The sequence below is a fragment of the Nyctereutes procyonoides genome, unplaced genomic scaffold, assembly GCF_905146905.1.
Source record: "Nyctereutes procyonoides isolate TBG_1078 unplaced genomic scaffold, NYPRO_anot_genome, whole genome shotgun sequence".
Lineage (NCBI taxonomy): Eukaryota > Metazoa > Chordata > Mammalia > Carnivora > Canidae > Nyctereutes > Nyctereutes procyonoides.
In genome coordinates this window covers 8,584,127-8,608,655 of record NW_026575042.1, presented here as the reverse complement: position 1 = coordinate 8,608,655, position 24,529 = coordinate 8,584,127, and the positions used below count along the sequence as shown (strand labels likewise).

Here is a 24,529-nt window from a genome sequence, read left to right as displayed (position 1 = left end):
TTACCATCCAACGACTCTTCCAGAAAGAATCTGAGGATGTACGCCAACAAAACAAACAAGGAATCCAAGAAGGAGGAAGAGGGAGCCCAAGATAAAAGGGACCTAAGCTAACAACTATCTGTAAAGAAACAGAGAGATGTGCAGCTGACTTAAAACTACAACAGCTTACAGAGATTGTCCAATGATCAGTTCATCATTTCTTCAACATTTCACTCATCATTCCCTCCCTGAAATGCTTTCTTCACTTGGCTTCGGGGACACCACTCTTCCCTGATTTTTCTTCTGCCTCAAAAATGGTTTCTTCTTGACTTCTGAATGTCTGAGCCCACCAGGGTTAAGAACTCAGATCTGTTCTCTCCCATCTATGTTCACTTACATGATTTCATCACAGCTTTAAATACCATCTGCTGTGCTGACCACTCCCAAGCAGATCACTTCAACCTCTCCTCTCTAAGAACCAAACTCATAGCCTGCTCTAGACATCAAATAATCTCCCATTCACACAGCCAAAACCACCCCTGATTTCCAGCCTCCAGACCTGCTTCTCTCTGATCTTCATGATCTCAGACTGAAAACTAGTGTTACTACTCTTTACCTCTTTGTCTACAACTTAACCCATTAGGAAGTACCATCCGTTCTACTACAAGGCACATCCTAAATGAGACCATTTCTCACCATTTCTACCACCACCTCCCTAGTCAAGCCATTATTACTTCTCATTTGGACTATTCCATCAGCCTTTTAGGTGGTCCAGCTATTCTTCTATTCCTCACATACAGCAGCCAGAGTGGGCTTTAAAATTCTAAACAAAAGTAAGAAATAAATAAATAAAATAATAAAATAAAATAAAATAAAATAAAATAAAATAAAATAAAATAAAATAAAATAAAGATTCTAAAACAGATTATGCCACTATCCTGATCAAATAGCATCACGCTCTGTGAATACAATCTGGATTTCTTCCCACTGCCTCCCTCTACCTTGCCCTGCTCCTCTTCAATGCTCTCTGCTCTAGTCAGACTGGCATTCTGCAGCTCCTTAAATATGCCAAGCTAACCTCACCCTGGTGTCTTTTCACTTGCTGGAAAACTCCTCATATACGTTACTCCTCCTTCACTTCACTTAGGTTTCTGCTCAGCCTCACTTCCTCTTAGCAGTCTATTCTGTCTTTCTTTTCCAACTTTGTGTTTTCTTTTTCTAATATGGCATTTTGTTTATTGTGCATCTCCTCCACTATAACCTAAGCTCCATATAACATACAGCTTTGTTTGCTGCTATTATCAGAAATGCCTAGAATGGTGCCAGGTACACAGTAGGAGCTTAATATATATTTGCTGAATGGAAGTAAGAAAAGAAGGGAGGGTGGGAGAAAAGGGATGGAAGGGAGGAAACAAACGGTTCATATTAGAACAGAAGTCAGAGGATTCCAAGAATATCTTTAAGAAGAAACTGATTTACCTTTTTAAAAAATAGGATGATAGAAAGGTTAAACGGTCTGCAATAGAAAGTAAAAGCATATTATTATATTTTTTAAAATAGCAATTATAACACCCTGTCTCCTTTACTTTCCACCTCCCAAATTTTTGTTGTTTGTGGTAATACTTATCTCTCCAGTGGCACAGACTTAATACAGGATCATACCTACTTCTTTACAAATCGAAACATTCTACTTAAAGATTCACAGTACTATACATGCTGTTTTTACAGTTTTAATAGAGCCAGGATTATAAAACTCAAAGACCAAGAAGGGCTAGGCAGGAAATATAAATGGATGAAATGGGCCAGGTGAAGACTATGATGAATGGAGGAACATGGGCTCCACTGAAGGAGAAAGCTACTATTCTCATCTAGTGAGTGCACCTAAGGGAATATGTGCCAAGTGTCTGAGTCATCTGTTTTTAAGAGAACCTAATACCTGGATTTTTGTGTGAAATCTCTTCCCAATTTTGAAAAATTACCAACTAATGAAAAAACAACATACTATGTGAACCAAATCAAATAATCTATGGGCTGGATATGACCCAGGAACACTCTGTCTTACATCTCTGCTATAGGCAGAGCTCAGACCAAAACAAATTAGAACTAGTAAACACAAGTGTAAATGCTATAAACCTCAACAATCCATAAATAACAGATCAAGAAGTAAAGGTATAAGTATACTATATAAAGGTTATGATGTAAAATTTACCAATAGAAGAACCTAAAAATAACATGAATGACACATAATGTAACAGCTTGTGAAGTGAACTAAAGAAATGTCATATATTTCATAGTAAAAGCATCAACAGAGACTGTTTAAAATGGGTAAATCGAAATTAAGAAATACAGTTTAGCACCCGTTATTCTCAGATAGAGAGATAACCAGAAGAACTAGGAAAATGGACAGTGGAAAGGAGTTGACTATTCCTCTCACTCATATCTTACACTATTTGAATTTCATTATGATATCATATACTTTAATGTTTAAGGTTTAACATTTTCATTACTATTCACATATAGTTCCATAACAACAAATTTCTATTTATTTTTTAACAACAAATTTTTAAAGTTTAAATTCAAGGCTCATTAGAAGATGGGCAATTACAGGGGCACCTGGATGGCTCAGCTTAGCATAGTCTGCTTATCCCTCTACTTCTGCTCCTTCCCCAGCTCATGCGCATGCTCTCTTTCTCAAATAAATAAATAAAATAAAATCTTAACAAAAGAGAGATTGACAATTATGGTTTCAATGCCATAGCAGGGGGGTGGGGGGGCATCAAGATTAAACTACGTTTAATATAAGTATCTAGTTTCACAACTTTTTTAAAGATTTTATTTTTATTTATTCATGTCAGATGCAGAGAGAGAGAGGTAGACATAGGCAGAGGGTGAAGCAGGCTCCCCATGTGGGACTGTATCCCAGGACCCCGAGATCACAACCTGAGCCAAGGCAGATGCTCAACTGCTGAGCCACCCAGGTGCCTCTAGCTTCACAACTTCTAACATAATACATAATTAATGAAAAATAGATTCAAAGGCTTTAAAATTAATAGAAAGGTATCTGCTCTCTAAGGTTTTATGGAAGAGAAAGGAAAAAAAAGAATCTAAGAAATTCTTCCTTACTAAAAACTTCCTTACTAATTCCAGTACTCTGCCCCACACTTTGATAAAAAAACACATACCAAATTAATAACCTTTTATAATTGGGACGCCTGGTGGCTCAGTGGTTGAGTGTCTGCCTTCGGCTCAGGGTGTGATCCTGGAGTCCCGGGATTGAGTCCCACATCGGGCTCCCTGTGTGGAGCCTGCTTCTCCCTCTGCCTATGTCTCTGCCTTCCTCTCTCTGTGTCTCTCATGAATAAATAAAATAAAATAAAATAAATAAAATAAATTAAAAAAAATTTTTAATGACCTTTTATAATTTAGTCCAAATGTATTTTATCTTTCAGATATTATTTGACATTCTTGATATGCCTATGGACATTTCCTGATTTCAGTACAAATGAAGTTTCCCTTTCTGTTCTTTTGGTACTAGTCATTTCTGATGGTTTTGAGGATGAGAAAAACAAAAATATGTACTTTCTATGTCATGATTTCTGGACTCCAGACTGGCCCCAACAGAAAGGGAGGCAGAGAAAGTCACCATAGGCCTCTATTACTATTACACTGCAGGTGTTCAGAGCTTCAGCAAAATCTGAGTAAAAGTTATTAAGAAAGAGAATTGATAACAGTTGCTGACTCAAAGAAATTGAGAGAGATAACTTGTGGACGTGAAATCCAGGAAAGAAAGGAGAAAGTAGTCAAGAGTATAGGTTAAGGCATGTCATTTATAATTCTGCATACATTCCTCCTCCCACATGACAGATACTTGGAAGATTTGGTGGATTAAAGATTTACTAATGAGCATGAATAGGTCCTGTGAGTTAATATGGACATGGGAAACTAACAGTACAGGTTCAGAGCACAGAACTTGAAAATAAAGACCAAAGACCAGTAAGGCTTTCATGTAAAAACCAAAAACAAGATTATTACTCAAAGTCTACTCTTCAGGAAGCTGATCTTAACTGCTCTCACACATTTTATCACCATGGCACTAATTCAGGTGAGGAGAGCTGACAAGTCTCTTTTAAAACTCTCTTTAAGACTTGAATAGCAGTTACTGATGAACTATTTAGGAGAAGCAAGGTAAGTCTTTAGTGGGTGGTTTTATATACTCTAGTGTAGTGCAGGATTGTTGTATAGAAAAGATACATCAAAATATATATACATATATATGTTTCATTCTCAATTAATTTCAAATATAGAATTTATAAGATTAGTACAAAGAACACCTGTGTGCCCTTCACAGCTTCACGAACTGTTACCACTTGGCCCAATACGCTTTATTATTCTCTTTTCCTCTATTTTTCTTTTCCATAAACCCTTCGAAAATAAGTCATAGACACATCCTCTAGGATGTATTTCCTAAAAGACATTCACTTATATAATCAACAGTATGATTATCAAAATCAATAAACTTAACAGACTGATAACATACAGTAATCTAATCTACGTATCTCAAATGTTGCCAACTGTCCAATAATGTCCTCTTTCATCACGTTTCTATTCTGATCTAGGATCTGACCTCAGATCACACAATGAATTTTGTTTTCAGGACTCTTTAGTCTCCATTTATCCAAGGTAGTTTCTCAGCCTTTGTCTTTTATGATGCTAACATTTTGGAAGAGTACAAGGCCGCTGTTTCACAGAATGACCCTCAGTGGGGTTTGCCTGGTATTTCTGCATGGTGAGATTCAATGTTATGCTTTTTGGCAGAAATATCACAGAAGTGATCCTGTATTCTTCTCAGGGCATCCCACCAGGAAGTACAGCTTATCAGTAATGCCATTACTAACAGTATTAATCTTGATCACTTGGTTAACAACAGTTTCTCCACTGTACAGTTACCATTTCTTGCTTTGTTATTAATAAGTAATCTGTGGGGGATCCCTGGGTGGCTCACCGGTTTAGCACCTGCCTTTGGCCCAGGGCGCGATCCTGGAGTCTCAGGATCGAGTCCCGCATCAGGCTCCCAGCATGGAGCCTGCTTCTCCCTCCTCCTGTGTCTCTGCCTCTCTCTCTCTATGTCTATCATAAATAATAAATAAATCTTTAAAAAAAAAATAAGTAATCTGTGGGAAGACTTTTAACTATATAAACTTCCTCTTTCCCATAAAACTTGCATCACTAGTTTTAGCATCCACTGATGATTCTTGTCTGAATCCCTTATTGCCATGATGATTGCAAAATGATTTTTTTAAGGTTTTATTTATTTATTCATGAGAGACACAGAGAGAGGCAGAGACATAGGCAGAAAAGGAGAAGCAGGCTCCCCACAATGAGCCTGATGTGGGACTTGATCCCGGGCCCTGGGATCATGCCCTGAGCCAAAGGCAGACGCTCAACCACTTAGCCACCCAGGTGTCCCAAAATGATTTTTTCTAACTCTTTCATTCTTATAAATGTATTAGTTGACATTCTACACAGTAAGCAGAAGTTTTTCCTTACACTCATGTATTTATTTATGAATTAGAAGTAAGGATTCGCGGCAGCCCGGGTGGCTCAGCGGTTTGGCGCCGCCTTCAGCCCAGGGCCTGATCCTGGAGACCTGGGATCGAGTCCCACATCAGGCTCCCTGCTGGGAGGGAGCCTGCTTCTCACTCTGTCTCTCATGAATAAATAAATAAAATCTTTAAAAAAAAAAAGGATTAAAAAAAAAAAAGAAGGATTCGTATTCAACTCAATAGGTCTATAGTCAATTATATTTTGATACCAAATAGCTCCAGACACAATAAGGTGGAACTCCTGCAAGTTGATGTCTATGTCCTTTTGACATGTCCCCACCATTTGAGCACTTCTTGCTTTCTGGCACAAGATGTTCCATTTTGTACTTTCCCTGTACCATCCCTGGAATCAGGCACTTCCTCACATGCCCAGTTCTTCTAGTAGGAGTTGCTTTTTTTAGAAACAAGATCTGGTCTTAAGGTATTGCTCACTGCTAAACTGCATATCACTGCTTCTAGGCCAACTGAGCAGAAAGAACTGGCAGATACATAATATTTTGTGTAAGTTCTTTTTTTAAAAATTATATCCAATTGGGGATCCCTGGGTGGCGCAGCGGTTTGGCTCCTGCCTTTGGCCCAGGGCGCGATCCTGGAGACCCGGGATCGAATCCCACGTCAGGCTCCTGGTGCATGGAGCCAGCTTCTCCCTCTGCCTGTGTCTCTGCCTCTCTCTCTCTCTCTCTCTCTCTGACTATCATAAATAAATAATAATAAAAAAGAATTTAAAAAAAAAATTATATCCAATTTAAGAAAAACAATATACTTTCTACTACACAGTAAGCTTTCAATTTTATGAAAGCAAAGCACACATAAAACAAACTTGATCAGGCAGCCGGGTGGCTCAGCAGTTTAGTGCCTGCCTTCAGCCCAGGGCATGATCCTGGAGTCCTGGGATCAAGTCCCATGTCGGGCTCCCAGCATGGAGCCTGCTTCTCCCTCTGCCTGTGTTTCTGCCTCTCTCTTTCTCTGTTTCTCTCATGAATAAATAAATAAAATCTTTAAAAAAAAAAAAAAAAAACTTGATCACTTAATGTTTAAAGGTCAAAGTCAGGGGTAGCTGGGTTTAGCATCTGCCTTTGGCTCAGGTGATGGTCCCAGAGTCCTGGGATTGAGTCCCGCATCGGGCTCCCTGCTTAGTGGGGAGTCTGCTTCTCCTTCTCCCTCTGCCCCTATCCAGGCTTGCCCATGTACATGCGCGCTCTCTCTCTCAAATAAATAAATAAAATCTTTAAAAAAAAGAGTCAAAGTCAGAAGAACCTCTTTTCCAATGGTAAGAGTAAAGAGGATTTAACAAAGATCAAGAATAACTCATTTTTTAAAAATAAGAAAATATAGGAAGCTTTAAGCAATTTTTTTCTTCTAATGTAACAAAAAATACTAAAATTAAATTAGCAAATTGATCAGAGAAGAGAAATTAATCTGCTTAAAATTCTGACTCCTTTGCCATTCTTGCCCTCCCATAAGAACTCCTGGAATATTCTGAGGTTGTGAGAACCTATGTGAACACCCTGGATACTTACTTATCAAGTGGGACAGAACATACCCTAAAGTTTTGGGGTTTTTTTTCCTAAATCTGTTTCTCAGGTCATTCAGTTTTATCACAGACTCTTAAGTTATCATACAACCTAATCAATATTTATTAAATATAGAGCTGAGCTAGGTGTTCCCTCCGAATACATCTCTTTGACCTACAGGAAGTCCTTCAATCCCTCTTTACTAACTGTATCACCTCTTCCTCCTCACTCCACTTGGTTCCCCACCCTGTACAGAACTCACAGCATCAATGTGTATCAATTCAGCTACCCTCTAGATGCAATTCTCAATTTTCCCAGGATGCTGAGATGATGACCTGAGCTAAAGGCAGACGCTTAACCAACTGAACCACCCAGGCACCCCAAAACCTTTGTTTAAAAAAAAACAAAAACTCAAGCGTGTAAAAGAAAAGCCATTCCTCCCACTTTTTCACTCACTGCCATCTAAATCCTCACCCAAAGAGTTAATTTGTGGTTATGCTTTCCTGTATTCCTTTATCATCCTCACTCCAGTTGCTTGAGTTTGGCCCTGTATCTGTTCTCATATGGACCACTGCAGTAATGTCCCATTCATTTCCTCATCTCTCACTTCTCTCACAACACCCCTTCCTTACCTACCTCTACCTCTCTACACGGTGCTGTCAGAATACTCTTTATAAAACCCAAAACAAATCAAATATCTCCCATGCTTTAAAAAAAATGTATGACTTCTTACTATCTAAAAATTAAAATCTAAACCTTCATGGACTACAAAGCCCTTTACTATCTGGCCCCTGTCCTACCTATCATAGAAATCCTCATCTACTTTGAGGCATCCATACTTTTTTGTACTCTCAGCTCCAATCTTTATCAATGATACCTGAATTCCATTATGCTATTAATCACAAACATCCTGTGCTTACACTGCTACATCTTTTGGAATTCCCATGCTCTCCTCCTGACTCAGTTTACTCTTTTTGCCCCTCATTTTCAAAAATTTTAATTACAGTATAGTTGACAGTATTACATTAGATTCAAGTGTACGCTATGGTTGTTCTCTGATTCAGTTTAGTCTTAACTCATCTGTCAAGATCTAGCTCAAAAATAACTTCCTTGTTAAGTCTTCCCAACCCACACCAATAGAGTTGGTCAGTCCTCTTGCGATACCCCTTCATCTATGTATTTATCTCTAGTACAGCATATCACACTTAAGAGTGATTAACTGATAATAAGTCTGTCTCCCTTTTATTTTTTTTTTTTACTTTTTTAAGATTTTATTTATTTATTCATGAGAGACAGAGAGAGAGAGAAAGAGAGAGAAAGAGAGGCAGAGACACAGGCAGAGGGAGAAGCAGGCTTCATGCAGGGAGCCCGACATGGGACTCAATCCTGGGTGTCCAGGATCAGGCCCTGGGCCAAAGGCGGTGCTAAACCGCTGAGCCACCGGGGCTGCACCCCCCTTTTTTTTGTTTTTGTTTTGTTTTCTCCCTTTCTCAACTGTGAGCTCCTTTAAGTCAGTGGTTGCTTTTTAATGCATCAGTATATCCCCTCTGCCTATTATTCCAACAACAGGTGTTCAATAAATAAAATTAAAAAGTAGAATACAGAATGAAATTATAATCTCATACAAACAACATAATCCTGAATGTTAAAACATGTCCCTACCTGGTAACTAACTGTTTTCTTTCCATCACTTCCAGTCTGAGGTAAGGTCAATGGTCCAGATACTATCCAGACATCTTCAAACCTCTCTGTCAGTTCTCGACAGTACATTTCTATTCTGAAAAACAAAGTAAAAAAAGGTGTGATATTCTCACAAACATAAATGTAGAAAAGAAGCAAACCATATCAAATCCCTATAAAAGATACAGGGAATGCTGAATTTGACAAATGAATGTGAACAAGATAATATTGCAGAAAACATTATAACCATATAAACAATTATTTTCCCAGTTCTTTGCTGCACAAGAAAACTTAAAAATTATACATACTCACAACCAGCTACATTATCCCATGTGTGCATTCAATGTACATTTTAGAACTGAAATTCTGTTTCATCTTCTCCCTTATCTCTCAATTCTGTAGTTCTCAAACTTTTCTCAAGAGTTACATACCACTTCAACAAGTTGATACATCTTATTTAACCATTTCTATTGTAAGGCAATTGGATTTATACTAACATTTCCTATATAATGCAACACTCCTTAGGATAAATTTCAAGGGCCAGAATTATTTACTGATTATACTTTAATAACATTTGATTATATGCAAAAGCAATATTTTAAGGGTATTGCACCAATTTACTCTATAAACTCCAAAAAACGACACCACAGTTTCACAGCAATCTTTACAATACCGGAATTTATCATTTAAAAATGGTTTTGCTGGGATGCATGGGTGGCTCAGCGGCTGAGCATCTGCCTTTGGATCAGGGCGTGATTCTGGGATCCAGGATCGAGTCCCGCATCGGGCTCCCTGCATGGAGCCTGCTTCTTCCTCTGCCTGTGTCTCTGCCTCTCTCTGTGTGTGTGTCTCTCATGAACGAATAAATAAAATCTTTAAAAAAAAATGGTTTTGCTAATTTACTAGATAAAAATGGCAAGTAGGTTTAACATGTACTTTCTTATACTGCAGATGGGAGAGATTTATGAGAGATAACAATGAATGTTATCATCCCTCAACTTCCTTATCTAAAAAGTAAAATCAACAGTACTGTAACTCACAGCATATATACCTAATTATAAGGTAAATTATCCTCCCAAAAATATATTCCTTGGGAAAGGAAATTTTTTTTTTTTAAGATTTATTTATTTATTCCTGAGACACAGACTGAAAAAGAGAGAGACAGAGACACAGGCAGAGAGAGAAGCAGGCTCCTCACAGGGAGCCCAATGCGGGACTCGATCCCAGATCCCGGGATCATGACCTGAGCCGAAGGCAGGCGCCCAAAAGCTGAGCCACCCAGGCGTCCCAAGAAAGGAAAATGTTAAATGCTTCCACAGGTATGCGACCAGACAAAATAAAGAGGAAACTCCATAAGACAAAAATCCCAGATCCTCAACAAATAATCTGCAAGGTTAAAAAAAAAAAAAAAAAAAAAAAAAAAAACAGAAACAAAAAATAAAACAAAACAGGAAGAGAAACTACCTACAGATTTTTTTTTAAAGATTTTTTTATTTATTTATTCACTCATGAGAGACACACAGAGAGAGTCAGAGACACAGGCAGAGGGAGAAGCAGGTTCCATGCGGGGAGCCTGACACAGGACTCGATCCCAGGACTCCAGGATCACGCCCTGAGCCAAAGGCAGATGCTCAACCACTGAGCCACCCAGGCGTCCTCACCTATAGATTTTTAAAAGTAAAAAAACATATCTATGTGTGGTCCTTGTTCAAATTCTGATTCAAACCAATCAACCAGAAAAAAAAAAAAATTAAGGGCGATCAGAGAAATTGGAACACTGTTGTAAAACTGGCAATATGGCATTACTGTTTAATTTTTTAGGGGCAATAATCATGCTTTGTTTCTATTTTTAAAAACTTTTTATCTTCTAAAAATATGTTAAAACATTTATAGATAGAATAACATAGCTATCACCTGCTTAAAATAATGAGTGGGGGAAGAGAGGGCATGTAGACAAAACAAATGTGTAGCCATGACTGACAACTGTTCATCTTGAGTGTGGGTGCTCTCTTAATTATTTTAAACCACAAAGTAGTTTGAGGAAAATGTAATAGCCTGAAACAATCTCAATCAGTGCTAGTTTTAGATGCTTAAAGAGATCCTTGATAGAACTCGTTAGAAGTGTCAAGAAACTTGCAAAAAAGCCCAGATGATTTTATAGTTATAGATTTTATCAAAAAAACTGGTTAACAGTTATGTTTAATTGTACCAAAAAAAAATTTTTTTTAAAGGCTCAGCAACTCTTGAAATACAAGTAGAAAAAAATATGGTGTCCTCTGGACATACTCAAAACTCTCTTCCTCAGTACAATATTTTGAGCAGTTTAACTTGACTGCTGGCCGGTGGCAAACAGGATCTATATGCCTGGCTGTTTTGAAGTCTGTACTCCCACAGACAACTGAACTCCCAACACACAGCAAAGTACTTACCTTCAGTAGTGCTAGCTTTTGATAAAAAAAGAGGAACAGTTAATGAGTACACTAGTACATTCTCCTGGCACATCATTCATCGCCCACAGAATCACATTTTAAAACTCTCACCACTCACCTGTTCCAATATCCAGCATTATTATCAAAATTCTGAGGCACAATATTAGAAAGGTAAAAAGTTTCAGCCATGGCTTTCTGTGAAAAGAAATAAAAATAGTAACCTGCAAAGTAATGCCTTCCCCTTTGAGATTTTAGAGACATAGAAGGCCAGTTCCTTATATGTTAGCTCTAGGCAATTACAATGACTACTTGTTTAAATAAATGGAAGTCACAGCTATTCCAGGTCAGAAAGCTCAATAATGATTATTCAAAAAAGGGATATAAAAAAGTAGTTTGGTGTGCTAGCTTTCTTTGCACTTCTTAAAATTCAAACCTGTAATGCAGACTCTACGAATAAAGTTTCTATTATAAGGCTAAAGGATAAATTCTGGCTTTCAGCCTCTGGCAAAGAGTTTCTCCACAAAGGTCAACTTACAGAAAATTTATTTAAGGAATACAATACAAACATATTAGTTCAATAGTGGCAGAGAAGAATTCTTTGTTCTCAATCTCTGGCCACTGTGTTTATTCATTTCACACTCCTGACCCATACATACCAGGCTGTCACTATCACTTCCTTCTACTGACCTGTATTAACTACCAATGCCGTCAATTATCTTCTCTTCGAGCAGTGGTTCTCAACCTTGAATGCACACTGGAATAACCCAGGAAACTTTAAAATATTGGTGTCTAGGTTCCACTCCTTAGAGTTTCTGATTTAATTGCTCTAGGTCTGGGCATCAGGATTTTTTGAAACATCCCTGGGTGATTATAATGAGTACTTAAGGTTAAAAACCACTACCTTAATGACAATAATCACCAACGATTGATGCAATAAATATCCATGTCATAAAAGATATTTCTCTCCTTTTTATTGGCAGATAACTTACCCTAAGGTAAAGGAGATTAGAGAGAGACAGGACAACTTAGTATATAATTCATGACTGAATACTGAATCAAAAAAAAGCTGTAAAGAATACAATTGTGACAATTTGGCAAACCTGAGTATGAACTGTATATCAAAGATTACTGTACAAATATTCAAAAGTACATATACACACACTTCTTGGTATGATACTCTTGTCATATATACCAATATTGTCATTCTTAGACGACACAATATTCTGAGTAATCTATTTAGGAATAAAGTGTTATGATGTTTACAACTTACTGTTGATGGTTAAAAAAGACTTTTCATATACATACATACATATGTATGTATATACGAAGAAAACATATCAAAATGGGTTTGCTGGGGCGTCTTGGTGGCTCAGTAGGTTAAGCATCCAATTCTTGACTCTGGCTCAGGTTGTGATCTCAGGGTCATGGGATTGAGGCCTGCATCAGGCTTCACACTGAGTGTAGAGCCTGCTTAGGATTCTCTCTCTCAGGACACCTGGGTGGCTCAGCGGTTAAGCATCTGCCTTTGGCTCAGGGTGTGATCCTGGAGTCCCGGGATTGAGTCCTATATCAGACTCCCTGCATGGAGCCTGTTTCTCCCTCTGCCTATGTCTCTGCCTCTCTCTCTGTGTCTCTCATGAATAAATAAATAAATCTTTAAAAAAAAAAAAAAAGATTCTCTCTCCCTTTCCCTGCTCCTTCCCCCTTCCTAAAAAAAAAAGTGTTTGCTGTACTATCTTTTCAATTTTTCTATAGACAAAAATGTTTTTTCTGTACTCTCAACCCTTCTACAGGTCTGAAATTTTTCAAAATAAAAATGAATATATAATTAGCTCCTAAGAGCTCTCCAATTCTCTTTTACATATAACATTTAGCTTTACTTTTTCAACTTGTTTAAGAATATCTCATTATCTGAGCAAAAAAAGGAATTAAGTCAGAAAGGAAAATACAAAATATTAAGAGTAGTAATTCTCAAATTTTAAGGTTTGACTCCTATGCTTTTAATGCCCAAGTCCTATGGTATACAGACTATCAGCCCCACATTCCCATCCTTCCCAAAATATATACCTACAGATGAAAATTTGTTATTTCCTGCTGGAGCCATGTGTCCTCGTGACCACCCGCTCCCAATATAGTCTTCATTGAAGGCACTGAAGGTTGGTGGGATGTTGGGATCAGGCTTGAACTTACAATGTTTTCTGTTGGCATCACCTGAAGAAAAACACACAAAATGGTAAGTTATCAGTGGGCAAATATCCCTCAAGATTTTCTAAGCAAGGCAAGCTGTTTGCTGCTGGCTAGTATCTCTCTGAGCAGCTAGTACTTAGTGATTGCATGCATGTCTCAAGTTCCTGGGATAGTTCAGATACCTCATCTGAATTTAGCAAGGACTAGTCTAGGAAAGAATGCTTTTCTTTTTTTTTTTTTTTTAATTTAAAAATGTTTTATTGATGAACGTTATGCTTAGTATGTGTATCAGTTGTGTATCTGTCACACTGATTCGTTCTGAGAATTTGCGGCTCCAAATTCAGAGAGATCTCATCTCTGCACTCATTCCACCGAGACTCCTCCGCGGACATTCAGGTTTCCAGCTAGATGGGCCCCGTCTTCGTCTCCTCCATTCCAGGGAACATGTGCGTCCACCTCCACGGGCCGTCTGGGACTGTTTCCACATGCGTCGAGATGGGCAGAGGTACGGAGGGTACAAGGTTACACGGGAGAGGGAGGGTGCGTGGGCACCTGCTGCCTCCGGAGCAGCGCGGCTGGACCTGGAGGCTCAAGCAGCTTGCTCGCTCGTACATTCTCAGACATCTTTTTGAACCGTTTAGTATCTTTCTGGGGAAGGCTTGTAGTGAGGAGGATGCCGGTTCTTAAGATGCGGTCTGTGTTCTGAGGGCAGCGCGAGGTCGGGCGTCCAGAAGGTTTTGATGGTGGCCGGCCCTTCGCCGCCCGCGGTCAGCACCTGCACTTCCAGCCGGTACAGCGTGGACGGCCTCAGGTTGGGCACTGTTAGGACGTTATGGTCCGACGGCAGGATCTGCGAGCGGGAGATGATGCTGTTGGGCAGGCTGTTGTGCCTGCTCTCGGAGGTCACCTCGGCCCAGGTCACCTGGAAGCCGGTGGGCGGCCGCTGCGCGCCGCGGGCCATCCTCCAGGAGAAGTGCGCCGTGACGTTGGCCCCGTGCAGCACGAACGAGGCGGACAGGTTCTCGGGCTTGGCGAGCACCTTGGGCGGGGGACCTGCGTCGCCGGCGCAGCTCCCGGGCTTGGGGCTTTTCCCCTTCAGGGCAGAGCAGGGCAGCATCGTGAAGAAGCCCGTCTCGGCCTTCAGGCGGCCCGTGGGCCCTGTCGGCTGGACCGTCACCTTGTATTTGCAGGAAAATGCTAGATCTTGAAGAATTATATAGTTTTCCTGGGTGATGGCAGCAGCGGTCCCTGGCGCGGAGCTCTGGTTTTGGGCGCAGGCCTCCGGGAGCCAGTGCACGTGGTAGCGGCTGACGCTGGGATCTTCGGTCTTTTTCCAGTAGACCTTCACCTGCAGTTGGTTGTCTTGATAGAAGGGGGCTCCGATTTCCAGGAGGCGAGTGGGCCGTCGTCTCTGGAAAGGGGGCTGTATGTGCATCGGGCTCTTTCTGGATTTTCCGACGTGCTCTTTGTGGCTGGCGGCGTGCGCCGGCGTGAAGTGCAGGGAGGCCTTGGCCCCCTTCAGGCGCGTCTGCCCGCAGTACGCCACGGCCTGCAGCTCTACGGTGTAGCTGGAGTCTGGCTGGAGTCTGTCCAGGATCACCGAATTCTGGGACCCATCCGTAGTCTTTCTCCGCTTCTTTTTTGTTGGGACGAGGGATTTGCTGTTGACCGTCCAGCTCCAAAACACCTTGTAGTGATGCACGGGGATGTCTGGTTCCTCAGGGAGATCCCAAACAATAGCCACGGTCACAGTGTTGTCACTGTTTACGGTGGAATTTGCAAGTCGGAGGTTGGCCGGAGCTGGGGGTGCGGATGGATCTTTGGAGGAGCGGAAGTGTTTGCTGGGGGCCGTGAAGCCTCGGGTGCCATGCACATTGACAGCTGCCACTCGGAACTGATACCACCTGCTGGGTCGTATGTCGGTCAGCTGGACCCGCTCATCTGTGGTCTGGGCTACCGTCTGCCACTGTGTGGCATCATCCTCGCTAGGATGGATCCCGTAATTCCACCTTCTCTGTACCACGTAGATCACGGGCTCAATGGAAATATTGAATTTCGAGGACCACTTAATCTCCAGCTGTCCGGACTGCAGTTCTGTAAATCGCAACTCCTTCCTGGGCTTCAGGGGGACACCTTTGTATAGCGTCTTGGGCACCTGACAGGTATGTCCACACCTGTTCGAACAACACTTCTTAACCCCAGAGCACTCGTTGTCAGCTTCACAACTTTCCACACAGGCGGCGGCAAACCCACTGGCTTTTTCCGGGGCTGGGCAGTCGCCCTGCTTCACTGACAGGATGTACTTGAGGAACTCACAGCTCGTCAGGCATTCATAGTTCTTCTTGGGGAAGAGAGGCTCACAGAAGCTCTGGCACTGCTGCTTCCGCAGGTCCCAGGACTCCTTGCAGGGCTCCAGACACTTAGAACATTGCTTGTGATTCTGGCACCAAACCAGGGAACCATTGTTCTGGAAGTGCTGGAAGAAGGCGGAGATGCGCGTGATCTGCAAGCTCAGGCACCTGGAGGCGCAGCGGGCGCGCTGGACGCTCCCGGCCGACAGGGACTCGTCCAGCCGCCGAGCGGCCGCCGCGCCGGGGCCGGCAGCCAGAGGCAGAGGCTCAGGGCCGCGCCGGGCGCCCCGGGCACCATGGCTGCGGGTCGGGGGCGCGGCGCCGGGCGCTGGCCGAGGCTCCCAGCTCCGCGCCGGGGCCGCACTGCCGGGAACCTCGCGGCCGCCGCAACTCCGCTGGAAAGTTCAATCATTCCAAGAATGCTTTTCATACAGTGTAGCTATCTCATTTACTTCTGTTTCTAGTCTTTCAAATTAAAGGCAAAAAAAAATCCTCTGGATAGTATTTAAGTAAAAACAATGACCAATTAAATAGCTGAACTATATAAAAAGCTTACCTACATAATAAATTCTTCCTTTTTAAAAAGACCCTCATGTATCATATTTTGTGCAAATACATTTGACAAGTTTTTATGTACTAAAATAATGGATATATATACAGTCATGAAACAATTTGTTCTGGGCAAGCAGAGCCTATGGAAGGGGGGAGAGTGTCTGTGATATCTTGCTTGCTGCCTCCTAAGCCATGACAAAACATTTAGGTTATGAGTTCAATTCAGAAATTCCTAAAACAAAATATCTGAGTAACATATGGGAAGGAAAAAAAAATCTCAATTTTATTTATATTCTGACACCTCCAGAATAGTTTGCCACAGTGGACTTGAGCAAATCCTAATACTACATTTTCCACTGTCATTAGGCCAGAACTTGTAAAATTACAGAAATGATAGGAATAAACAGAACACAGGCTGCTACTCAAAAAGTTTAAAATGGAGACCAATGAAGTTACTGATTCCAATGTCATCTCATTCAGCCAGAAAAATTTCAAATGATCAGATCCCAAGACAGAATAAATGATCTGATACCTAGCTTTTTAGAACCACTTTGTAAGGAAAAAAAAATAACAGAACTATTAGTAAACTTCTCTTACATAGTATCATCACTGGAATCACTTCCTTATATGCCTGGTTATCTCTGCCTGGTGCTCACTGCCTTTGAAAATTCATCTGTGGGATAAAGATCCCTTCATTGAGGTAAATATAAATTTGTTTCTATTAGGTTATCTGGAGGCACAGCCAGTGGAGGACCATGTTATACCAAGTTCACAGCTTAAGGACTTGATCTATACAGGCTCCATGGCTTTGGGCTATAAGTCTACATGATAGCCAGTTTATGGCCTCCACTTCTCTGGAACAAACTTTTTATTTTCCTTTCGACCCTTTCAGCTCAGTGCCAAGACAACCTTCCACATGGTCTCCTATGGTGAGCAGGCAGGTTAGTTCTAGCTTCCCCTTCCTCCCCACAGGGTACAGCCCTTTGGGGTTCTAGGCTAATGTGGGGAGGGTCTCCTATAAGATAATCTACCTTAGAGGAGTCTTAGGACTCATGTTCGGTCTCCCTCACCCTGCAAAGGTGCAGAATCAAAAGCAATGTGGTTTTGGTTTACCAAGACCACTCTTACCTCTCTGGATTCTGGCTTTCCCTTAGACACTGGCTTGGCAATTCAGCACAATCATGCTGACTCTTTTCTTAAGTGATTTTTTTTCCTACATACTTCTTACATACTACTACTAACATTTCTTCTTGTTTTTAGCAGTTAGTCTGAGTAATCTAGTCTGTCATTACTGAAAACAAAGACTCTTTATACTAAAATAAAGTAGGGACATCTAGGTGGCTCAGCAGTTGAGCATCTGCCTTTGGCTCAGGTCCGCCTTTGCCTGGGATCAGGTCCCGCACTGGGCCCCTACAGGGAGCCTGCTCCTCCCTCTGCCCATGTCTCTGCATCTCTCTGTGTGTCTCTCATGAATAAATAAATAAAATCTTAAAAAAAAAAACTAAAATCAAGTAAATCTCAAATATACTGCTTCCTGTTTTCAAGGTACACAGCCCACAGGATTTACAATGTGAAATATAGTGTTTTCTTATATGCCTCTGAAAATGGTAATTTAATAGCAGGATAAAATTAGTAAAGCTGAAATTCCTTACATCTTGGAAAAAGTTTTGTATTTAAAGGAAATTCATTAGGCTTAGACTAAATCGAGTTTCTCTTGATATAAGTTTATAATCAACTCTCAACTGCTATGATAAAGTTTCCAACTACATCAGTTTCCTTCTAGCAGCAAGCAAAATCCAGGCCTTATAGCAAATTGAAAGGCAAATAAAATATGAATAAAACACTATGAAAAAGGTAACACTTTATCTCATAAGAGACCCCCACAAATCAATTCAAAAAACAATATCCCAACTGAAAATGGTAAAAATAACTCACAAAGAATAATTCACAAAATATTAACTTTCACTGGTAACCAATAAATGAAAATAAAATCGGCTATTAAATTGGTAATCCTTTTATGAATGAAAGGCAAGACAAGTAGTTAACAGTTTAAGGAAAGTAGAATAATATACATAAAAATCAATTTAACATTAAAGGTCAAAGTCTGATCACCTTAATTACAGGAATCCACCAAGACATAAAAACATATAAAAAATACAACCACGAACAGATTTACATGCCTGCCGACCTCTCCAGTCTTATTTCACAGGTTCTCCCTTGCTCTGGCCACTTTGGGCTTCTTTTAGTTCCCTAAAGGAACAAAAACTCTTCACACTGGGGCCTTCAGAGATGCAGCTGTGCTTTTCTTTCTGTGTGGAATGCTCTTGTCCACAATCCAAGGACCACTCAACTCCTGTGCCCAGGTAACAGCCATCCACCCTCCAAGCCACTTTCTTAAGAGAAGCCTTGCTAATCAAAATCAGGTTCTCCTACATCATCGCTCATCACATTCTTTACTGTTCCTTATTTATACTAACCCAACTTGCAATCACTTGTCCTTTAGAACAGTTATTACCAATAATAATTATACATTCATGATTATTTGTTTGATAGGTCAACCCATACCCCACATACCTCAAAGTGCCAAGAACGTAGAGACTATCTGCTCTGGTCCCAAAGCTCAACACAGTGCCAGACATGTGGCAGCCATTTTTAAATTATTTGTGGAGATTAATTGAACAAATAGTGCTAGTTGTAGTAATATTTAGGACAGAGCCTCCAACTCATATGTCGAGATATTGACTGATCCTCTCAGCCCCTTAGAAAGCTGGGAAGTCTGGAGCTCCTTGGCTACTAGGTAGGTCCATTTATCTAAGTGAGCTAACATACATCATCATTTTCTAAATGTGCTGTAATGTGAAAAAGGTTGAATCAATAATCCTTCTTGTTCTAAATTTGGAAATACCTTTCATCAATGCCTCTACTTCTAACCACCTACCCATTATCTTGCTTTTGGATATATGTTCAAGAACCCATCTGGGCACCCGCTTTGACTGATCATAAGACAAGGCATGATTAGTGTAATGCCTAGTCTCTGTTCCAGTTAAAGGGACTCCAAATTGTTCCAAGAGAGACTTTTCTGCAGAACCTAAAAATGAAAATGGGGAGAGGGAGACAAAAATAACAAATAATTAGTAACTCTTACTAGAAACAAAAAACTCAGTAAAGGGAGAGGGGTCAGACTTACAAAGGACTGGCTCAAAAGTCTAATCCATCAGATCCCATTTTGCAATTATTTCCAAGGCAGAGAAAAGAGATAGCAGGCTTTGCTTACAATCAGTCATGTAGTTTTAACAAAATAAACTGCAGCTATCCCATTAACTTTTATTTTTTTTAATTTTTTATTTATTTATGATAGTCAGAGAGAGAGAGAGAGAGAGAGAGAGAGGGGCAGAGACACAGGCAGAGGGAGAAGCAGGCTCCATGCACCAGGAGCCCGACGTGGGATTCGATCCCGGGTCTCCAGGATCGCCCCCTGGGCCAAAGGCAGGCGCTAAACCGCTGCGCCACCCAGGGATCCCTATCCCATTTACTTTTAAATAAGGACCTGATCTTACTGGTCTTTCACATCAAATGTCCAAATCTCTGCCCCACAAAGTACCATGTATTCAAAAGCAGCAAAAGAAAAACCCATCATTACTAGTCACTGATATGATTTAATGGGAGAAAGCCTACCTCCTCATTACATTTTAAGACGGTGTGGAGACAAAACACAGCCTTTTATAAACATTTTATTTTTTAAAGGTTTTATTTATTTATTTATTTATTTATTTATTTATTCATTCATTCATTCATTCATGATAGAGAGAGAGAGAGAGGCAGAGACACAGGCAGAGGGAGAAGCAGGCTCCATGCCAGGAGCGCGACGTGGGACTTGATCCTGGGATTCCAGGATCACACCCTGGGCCGCAGGCAGGCGCCAAACCGCTGGGCCACCCAGGGATCCCCTATAAATATTTTAAAAGGCTATCATCCATCGTTCTGGAACTGAAGAAGAGATGTGCACTGCAGCAAAATACTAAACCGATCTTACTTTTCCTAGTGGGAGAAACCAAGCACACATTTAACAAGGAATCGGCTTCCAAATAATCCTCTCTTGGGGATCCCTGGGTGGCGCAGCGGTTTAGCGCCTGCCTTTGGCCCAGGGTGCGATCCTGGAGACCCGGGATCGAATCCCACATCGGGCTCCATCCGGTGCATGGAGCCTGGTTCTCCCTCTGCCTGTGTCTCTGCCTCTCTCTCCCATTCAGTGTGACTGTAATAAATAAATAAAAACTAAAAAAAACAAAAACAAACAAACAAAAAATAATCCTCTCTTGATTCCTTCTCCAGGTCTTCAACCTACCCCAGTAGTTCTCTTGCTAGATGCGAAGTATCAGAAGGAGCAAGTAAAATCTGCATGTCAGGGAAAGTTAAAAAATGAGCATGAGCTTATTTTCATGGTTAAATATAAGGTACCCCCGGTAGCGTGAGGATTTCTATACTTTGGAGAAGGGCTAGTAGGTGTGAAAATGAACAGAGAAACCTCAGGAAAGTGGGCTCTGGAAGCTAGAAGGGGAGGCTAGGAGGGGGAAGCCACCCTACTCCAAGTCAATTACAGAAAAACTGTGAATTACAGACCCGGACAGAAGAACTGTCAGGAGGAAAGAATCATAGACTAGAGGCCCCCAAGGACAGTACAAATCCTACAAGTCGACACCCCTGCCACTCAGCCAACGAGAAACTCATCACCCTCAACTGCTACTTTTCTCCCGTAGACTTCTCAAAACAACCTGCCCCAGCTGCCTCCGCTTCTGCATAAAGCTCCCCTCCTTGGGCCGCTCGACCTGCCTCCGGTTTTGCCATAGCTCGCTTGTCCTCTGCTCTTCCCGAATAAGCCCCCTACCCCCCCCCTTTTTTTTATTTTGCTGATAAAATAACCTGATGGATTCATTTTTAGGGTTCCTGCGCGTACTCTTCACTTGGACGGAGACAAAACGAGGCCAATTACGCTGCTAACCGCAGGCGCTAACGAATCCTTCACCCACGCGTACTGTCAGTTTCGCGCCGGGTGCTGGACGGTGTGGACGGTGGAGGACAAACGCTCCGAGCTGTTGTGGAACCAACGACCCCACGGACGTCACAGGCATGGAAACACACAGGGGGCAACCTCGGGGGCAGAAGACGAGAAAATGAAGGCGGAGAGGGACGCGCGGGAGGCTGGCGAGGCCCCAAGCGGAGCGGGGAGGCCCGGCGGGAAGACCAGAGGCCCCCCGGGCCCGCGGCCGCAGGTCGAGGCGGCGACCAGCGCCGGGGGCAGGACTCCAGCCCGAGACCCGGGCCACAGAAGGAGGCGCAGGCCCTCGGACTTACCGTCGCGCTCCCTCAGTGCCGGCGCCGCCTCGGCGCTCTGCCTCTCGAGCAACTGCACGGCCGCGAACCCGCCTGCCGCGGCGCCCACCGCAGCTCCGGCCACGAAGACGCCCAGGGAGCGCCCGGAGCCTCCGAGGCGGGAAGCAAAAGTTTGGGCAGCCATCGCCCCCCGGAGCGCCTGCCTTTTGCAGCCGCGCGTGCGCACAGCAGCTCTGACGCCTGAAAGCCAATCGCGACCGCGGGACCGAGGCACGCATGCGCAACGCGGCGTTGCCGGGTATGTACCCGCCCCGGAGACGCCGGACGCGCAGAGCGCAGGCGCACAGCCTCCCCGCTGAGGGCCGCGGGAGCCCCCTGCTGTCCAGGCTGGAGGCGCGAGTGAAGCCGCCCCCCACCCCGCTCCGCCCCCGGTTCCCTTGATCCGGGGATGAGTGGGAGGCACGGCGCCTGAGGGCGCAGTGGTGTGCATGTACAGTCCTGGAAGAAAATACCTTTAGTGAGTAAACACTGCACGTGGTTACAGGAGGGCCTCAGAGCCGCCGGTCCAACTCAGGTCTGATTCCAAATCCTGTGCCACGCTGGATGTCTTCAGGACACCTGGCTTTGAGGTCACAGCATACAAGTCCTATTTTCCTATATGAGAATAGCTTTGCACCTCCCCAAGGAGTGTCTTGACAGGACACTACTCCAATCAGAGTGCAGGGGTTTGGACACCCACTCCACTACTTTCCTCTTTGGGTGTGTGACTTCACCTTTCAGGGGTTCTGTTTCCTCTTTTAGATAGGAATGCTAGTAATATCATATATGAAAAATATACACTAAATATTATTTATACATAAATAAGCAAAAGTAATTATGATGAAGATGATTAGACCTTAGGGCTCTTGTGAGGATTAAAGGTTACCATGTGATTTATTCTTTTTTTTTTAAGACTTTATTTATTTGAGAAAGAGCAAGCACATTCAAGCAGCCGGAGTGGCAGGCAGAGAGACACAGGGTCCCTGCTTACCAGGGAGCCAGACGCAAGACTCAGTCCCAGGGCCCCGGAAACATGACCTGAGCTGAAGGCAGACACAACCATCTGAGCCACCCAGGCATCCACCACGTAAAGCATTTAGGGAAGAATCATGTCATTAAGTGCTCTGTAAACGTTGGCGATTTTTTATTAGTCCTATTTTATCTTGCCAGAATATAAAAGCCAGACTGCTGAAGGCCTGCTGGCAGAGTAAGGGTATGTTTGGGGCACTCGTGCTCAAAATAAATGGGTTTTGTTCATTTTGCAGCACAATCTGCAGCACCCCACATGGACCTAAGCACGAGGCCCTTTCTAACAACCAGCTAAAGAACTGTCTTGTTTTGACAGTTTCATGGGCCTACGTCCCTACCCAGGAATACCTATTATAAAGTCATTCTGTGTAATCCCCTGCACCTCTGACCCTAATTGGTCAAGCTAGGTCAAGTAGAATCTTTCCAGGGATTGTGGATCCAGAGTCTCTTCAGATGGCAGAGCTGTGACATGAAACTCTGGTACTATCTGTAGCTTTGTTTCATGCTAAGTGGACAAAGGAGCAGATGCATCTGGTCTTGCATGGAGCAAGAGTGGAAGAAATGCTGAGATGTAAGTGAAAGGCTGCAATGTGGTGACCCTGGCTGCCAAGACTCCTGAAGCCTGGAAGTGGCTTACCTTTACCCAACACTTGGCTGGCCCTTTGCCCCAGGATCCTTCCAGTGAAACCCCCTTTTTGTTTACGGTTTCTGTCATTTGCAACCAAGAGTCCCACCAAATACAATCAGACAACATGGACATATCTGTAGGTTTCAAAGCCACCTCAGCAGCTTCTACTTGAATTTACTAAATAATTCATTCATTTAAGGGGTATTTCTCAAGGCCCTCCTAAGCGTCGTGGTTGGTTAAACACCAGAACGAGAGAGAAATGGTAGGTGACTTTTCCTCATCCAGACCCAGTGATTGAGGGAAGGAGTGGGAGGGCAAGTTTAATGGTCCCTGAACCCTCTCCTACTTGCTCACTTGAGCAAGCCTGTTTTTAGAAATCAGCTTCTGTGTTCTTCTGGTGAAGAAATTCCCTTGCTGAAGGAGAAGTGTGACCAGATGAACCCTCTGGTCCAACCAACCTTCCAGCATTTCTAGCTGGAAGGTCCTCTTTCAACAATGCTAGCCTTCCTCTCCTTCTCTGCACTTATTACAGCCACTCACTAATAAAAGGTGAACTATCTAAATCTGAGAGAGCAGAAATAGTCCAAAGCTGGACACCTGGTCCCTAAATAAAGGGTGCCTTCATCAAATTTCATTCTCTGAGTTCCAAACAGGTTAATTCTCATATTAAAGCATGAATAAAAAGGCAGACCCTACCAGAAGGATTCAAAGCTGGTTTAGCAAATATTAGTCAAAGGCAAAAAAAAATCCTGTGTGTTACTACAGAAAGCAGTGAGGTAATTTCTGGGGTTTTCCAGTTTTCTTAGGCTGTAGAGACTTGTTATTTTGTTAACAGGGAACCATGTTTTCATCTCGTGAGGTAAGTCAGGAATTCTAAAACATGAGACCTGGCTAGTTGATTCAGATCTGGGGTAGTGCCCCATGACTATATTTTTTATAAGTGACCTGGATACTCAGCCATGTTTAGAAATGACAGAGCCTCTATTCTGCAGTAGCCTTGAATAAGTTATTTTCTAGGCTTCTCTGCTCCACTTACAAAAATATTGCTCAGGGTTGTCCACAATGTATAGGACAGGGTAGGTGGGGAGGTACCAGAATCTTGGGAGATTTGGAAAAGATACCCCTCCCATACAGGAACTTACCCCGGGTCCCAGGACAGTCCATTTAGGAGAAACCCACAGTGTCTCCAACTAGGTCCTGAGCTTCT

General features: G+C 42.4%; 2 protein-coding genes across 6 annotated transcripts in view; both read right to left on the bottom strand.

Annotated features, from left to right (window-relative positions):
- EXOG (exo/endonuclease G) overlaps nt 1–21,860 on the bottom strand; it is a 32,431-nt gene extending 10,571 nt beyond the window's left edge. The window contains exons 1-6 of one of the 5 annotated variants that reach the window (XM_055321289.1): nt 21,216–21,747; nt 20,641–20,690; nt 19,234–19,383; nt 13,277–13,416; nt 11,324–11,400; nt 8,759–8,873 (exon numbers count right to left, since the gene is read on the bottom strand). In XM_055321289.1, coding sequence (XP_055177264.1) covers nt 8,759–8,873; nt 11,324–11,400; nt 13,277–13,416; nt 19,234–19,237 — 336 coding nt within the window. In that variant the 5' untranslated portion in view covers nt 19,238–19,383; nt 20,641–20,690; nt 21,216–21,747. Of the gene's footprint in view, nt 1–8,758; nt 8,874–11,323; nt 11,401–13,276; nt 13,417–19,233; nt 19,384–20,640; nt 21,193–21,215 lie in introns of those variants that run through there. The other 4 variants (XM_055321291.1, XM_055321287.1, XM_055321290.1 and 1 more) reach the window with 4 other exon arrangements.
- Nucleotides 13,440–16,123, bottom strand: LOC129507084 (anosmin-1-like). The gene is given in 2 exon segments (XM_055321286.1): nt 13,440–15,996; nt 15,999–16,123. Coding segments are annotated over 2 exon segments (2,010 nt in total). The 5' UTR covers nt 16,042–16,123; the 3' UTR covers nt 13,440–14,029.
- Nucleotides 21,861–24,529: the final 2,669 nt, after the last annotated feature.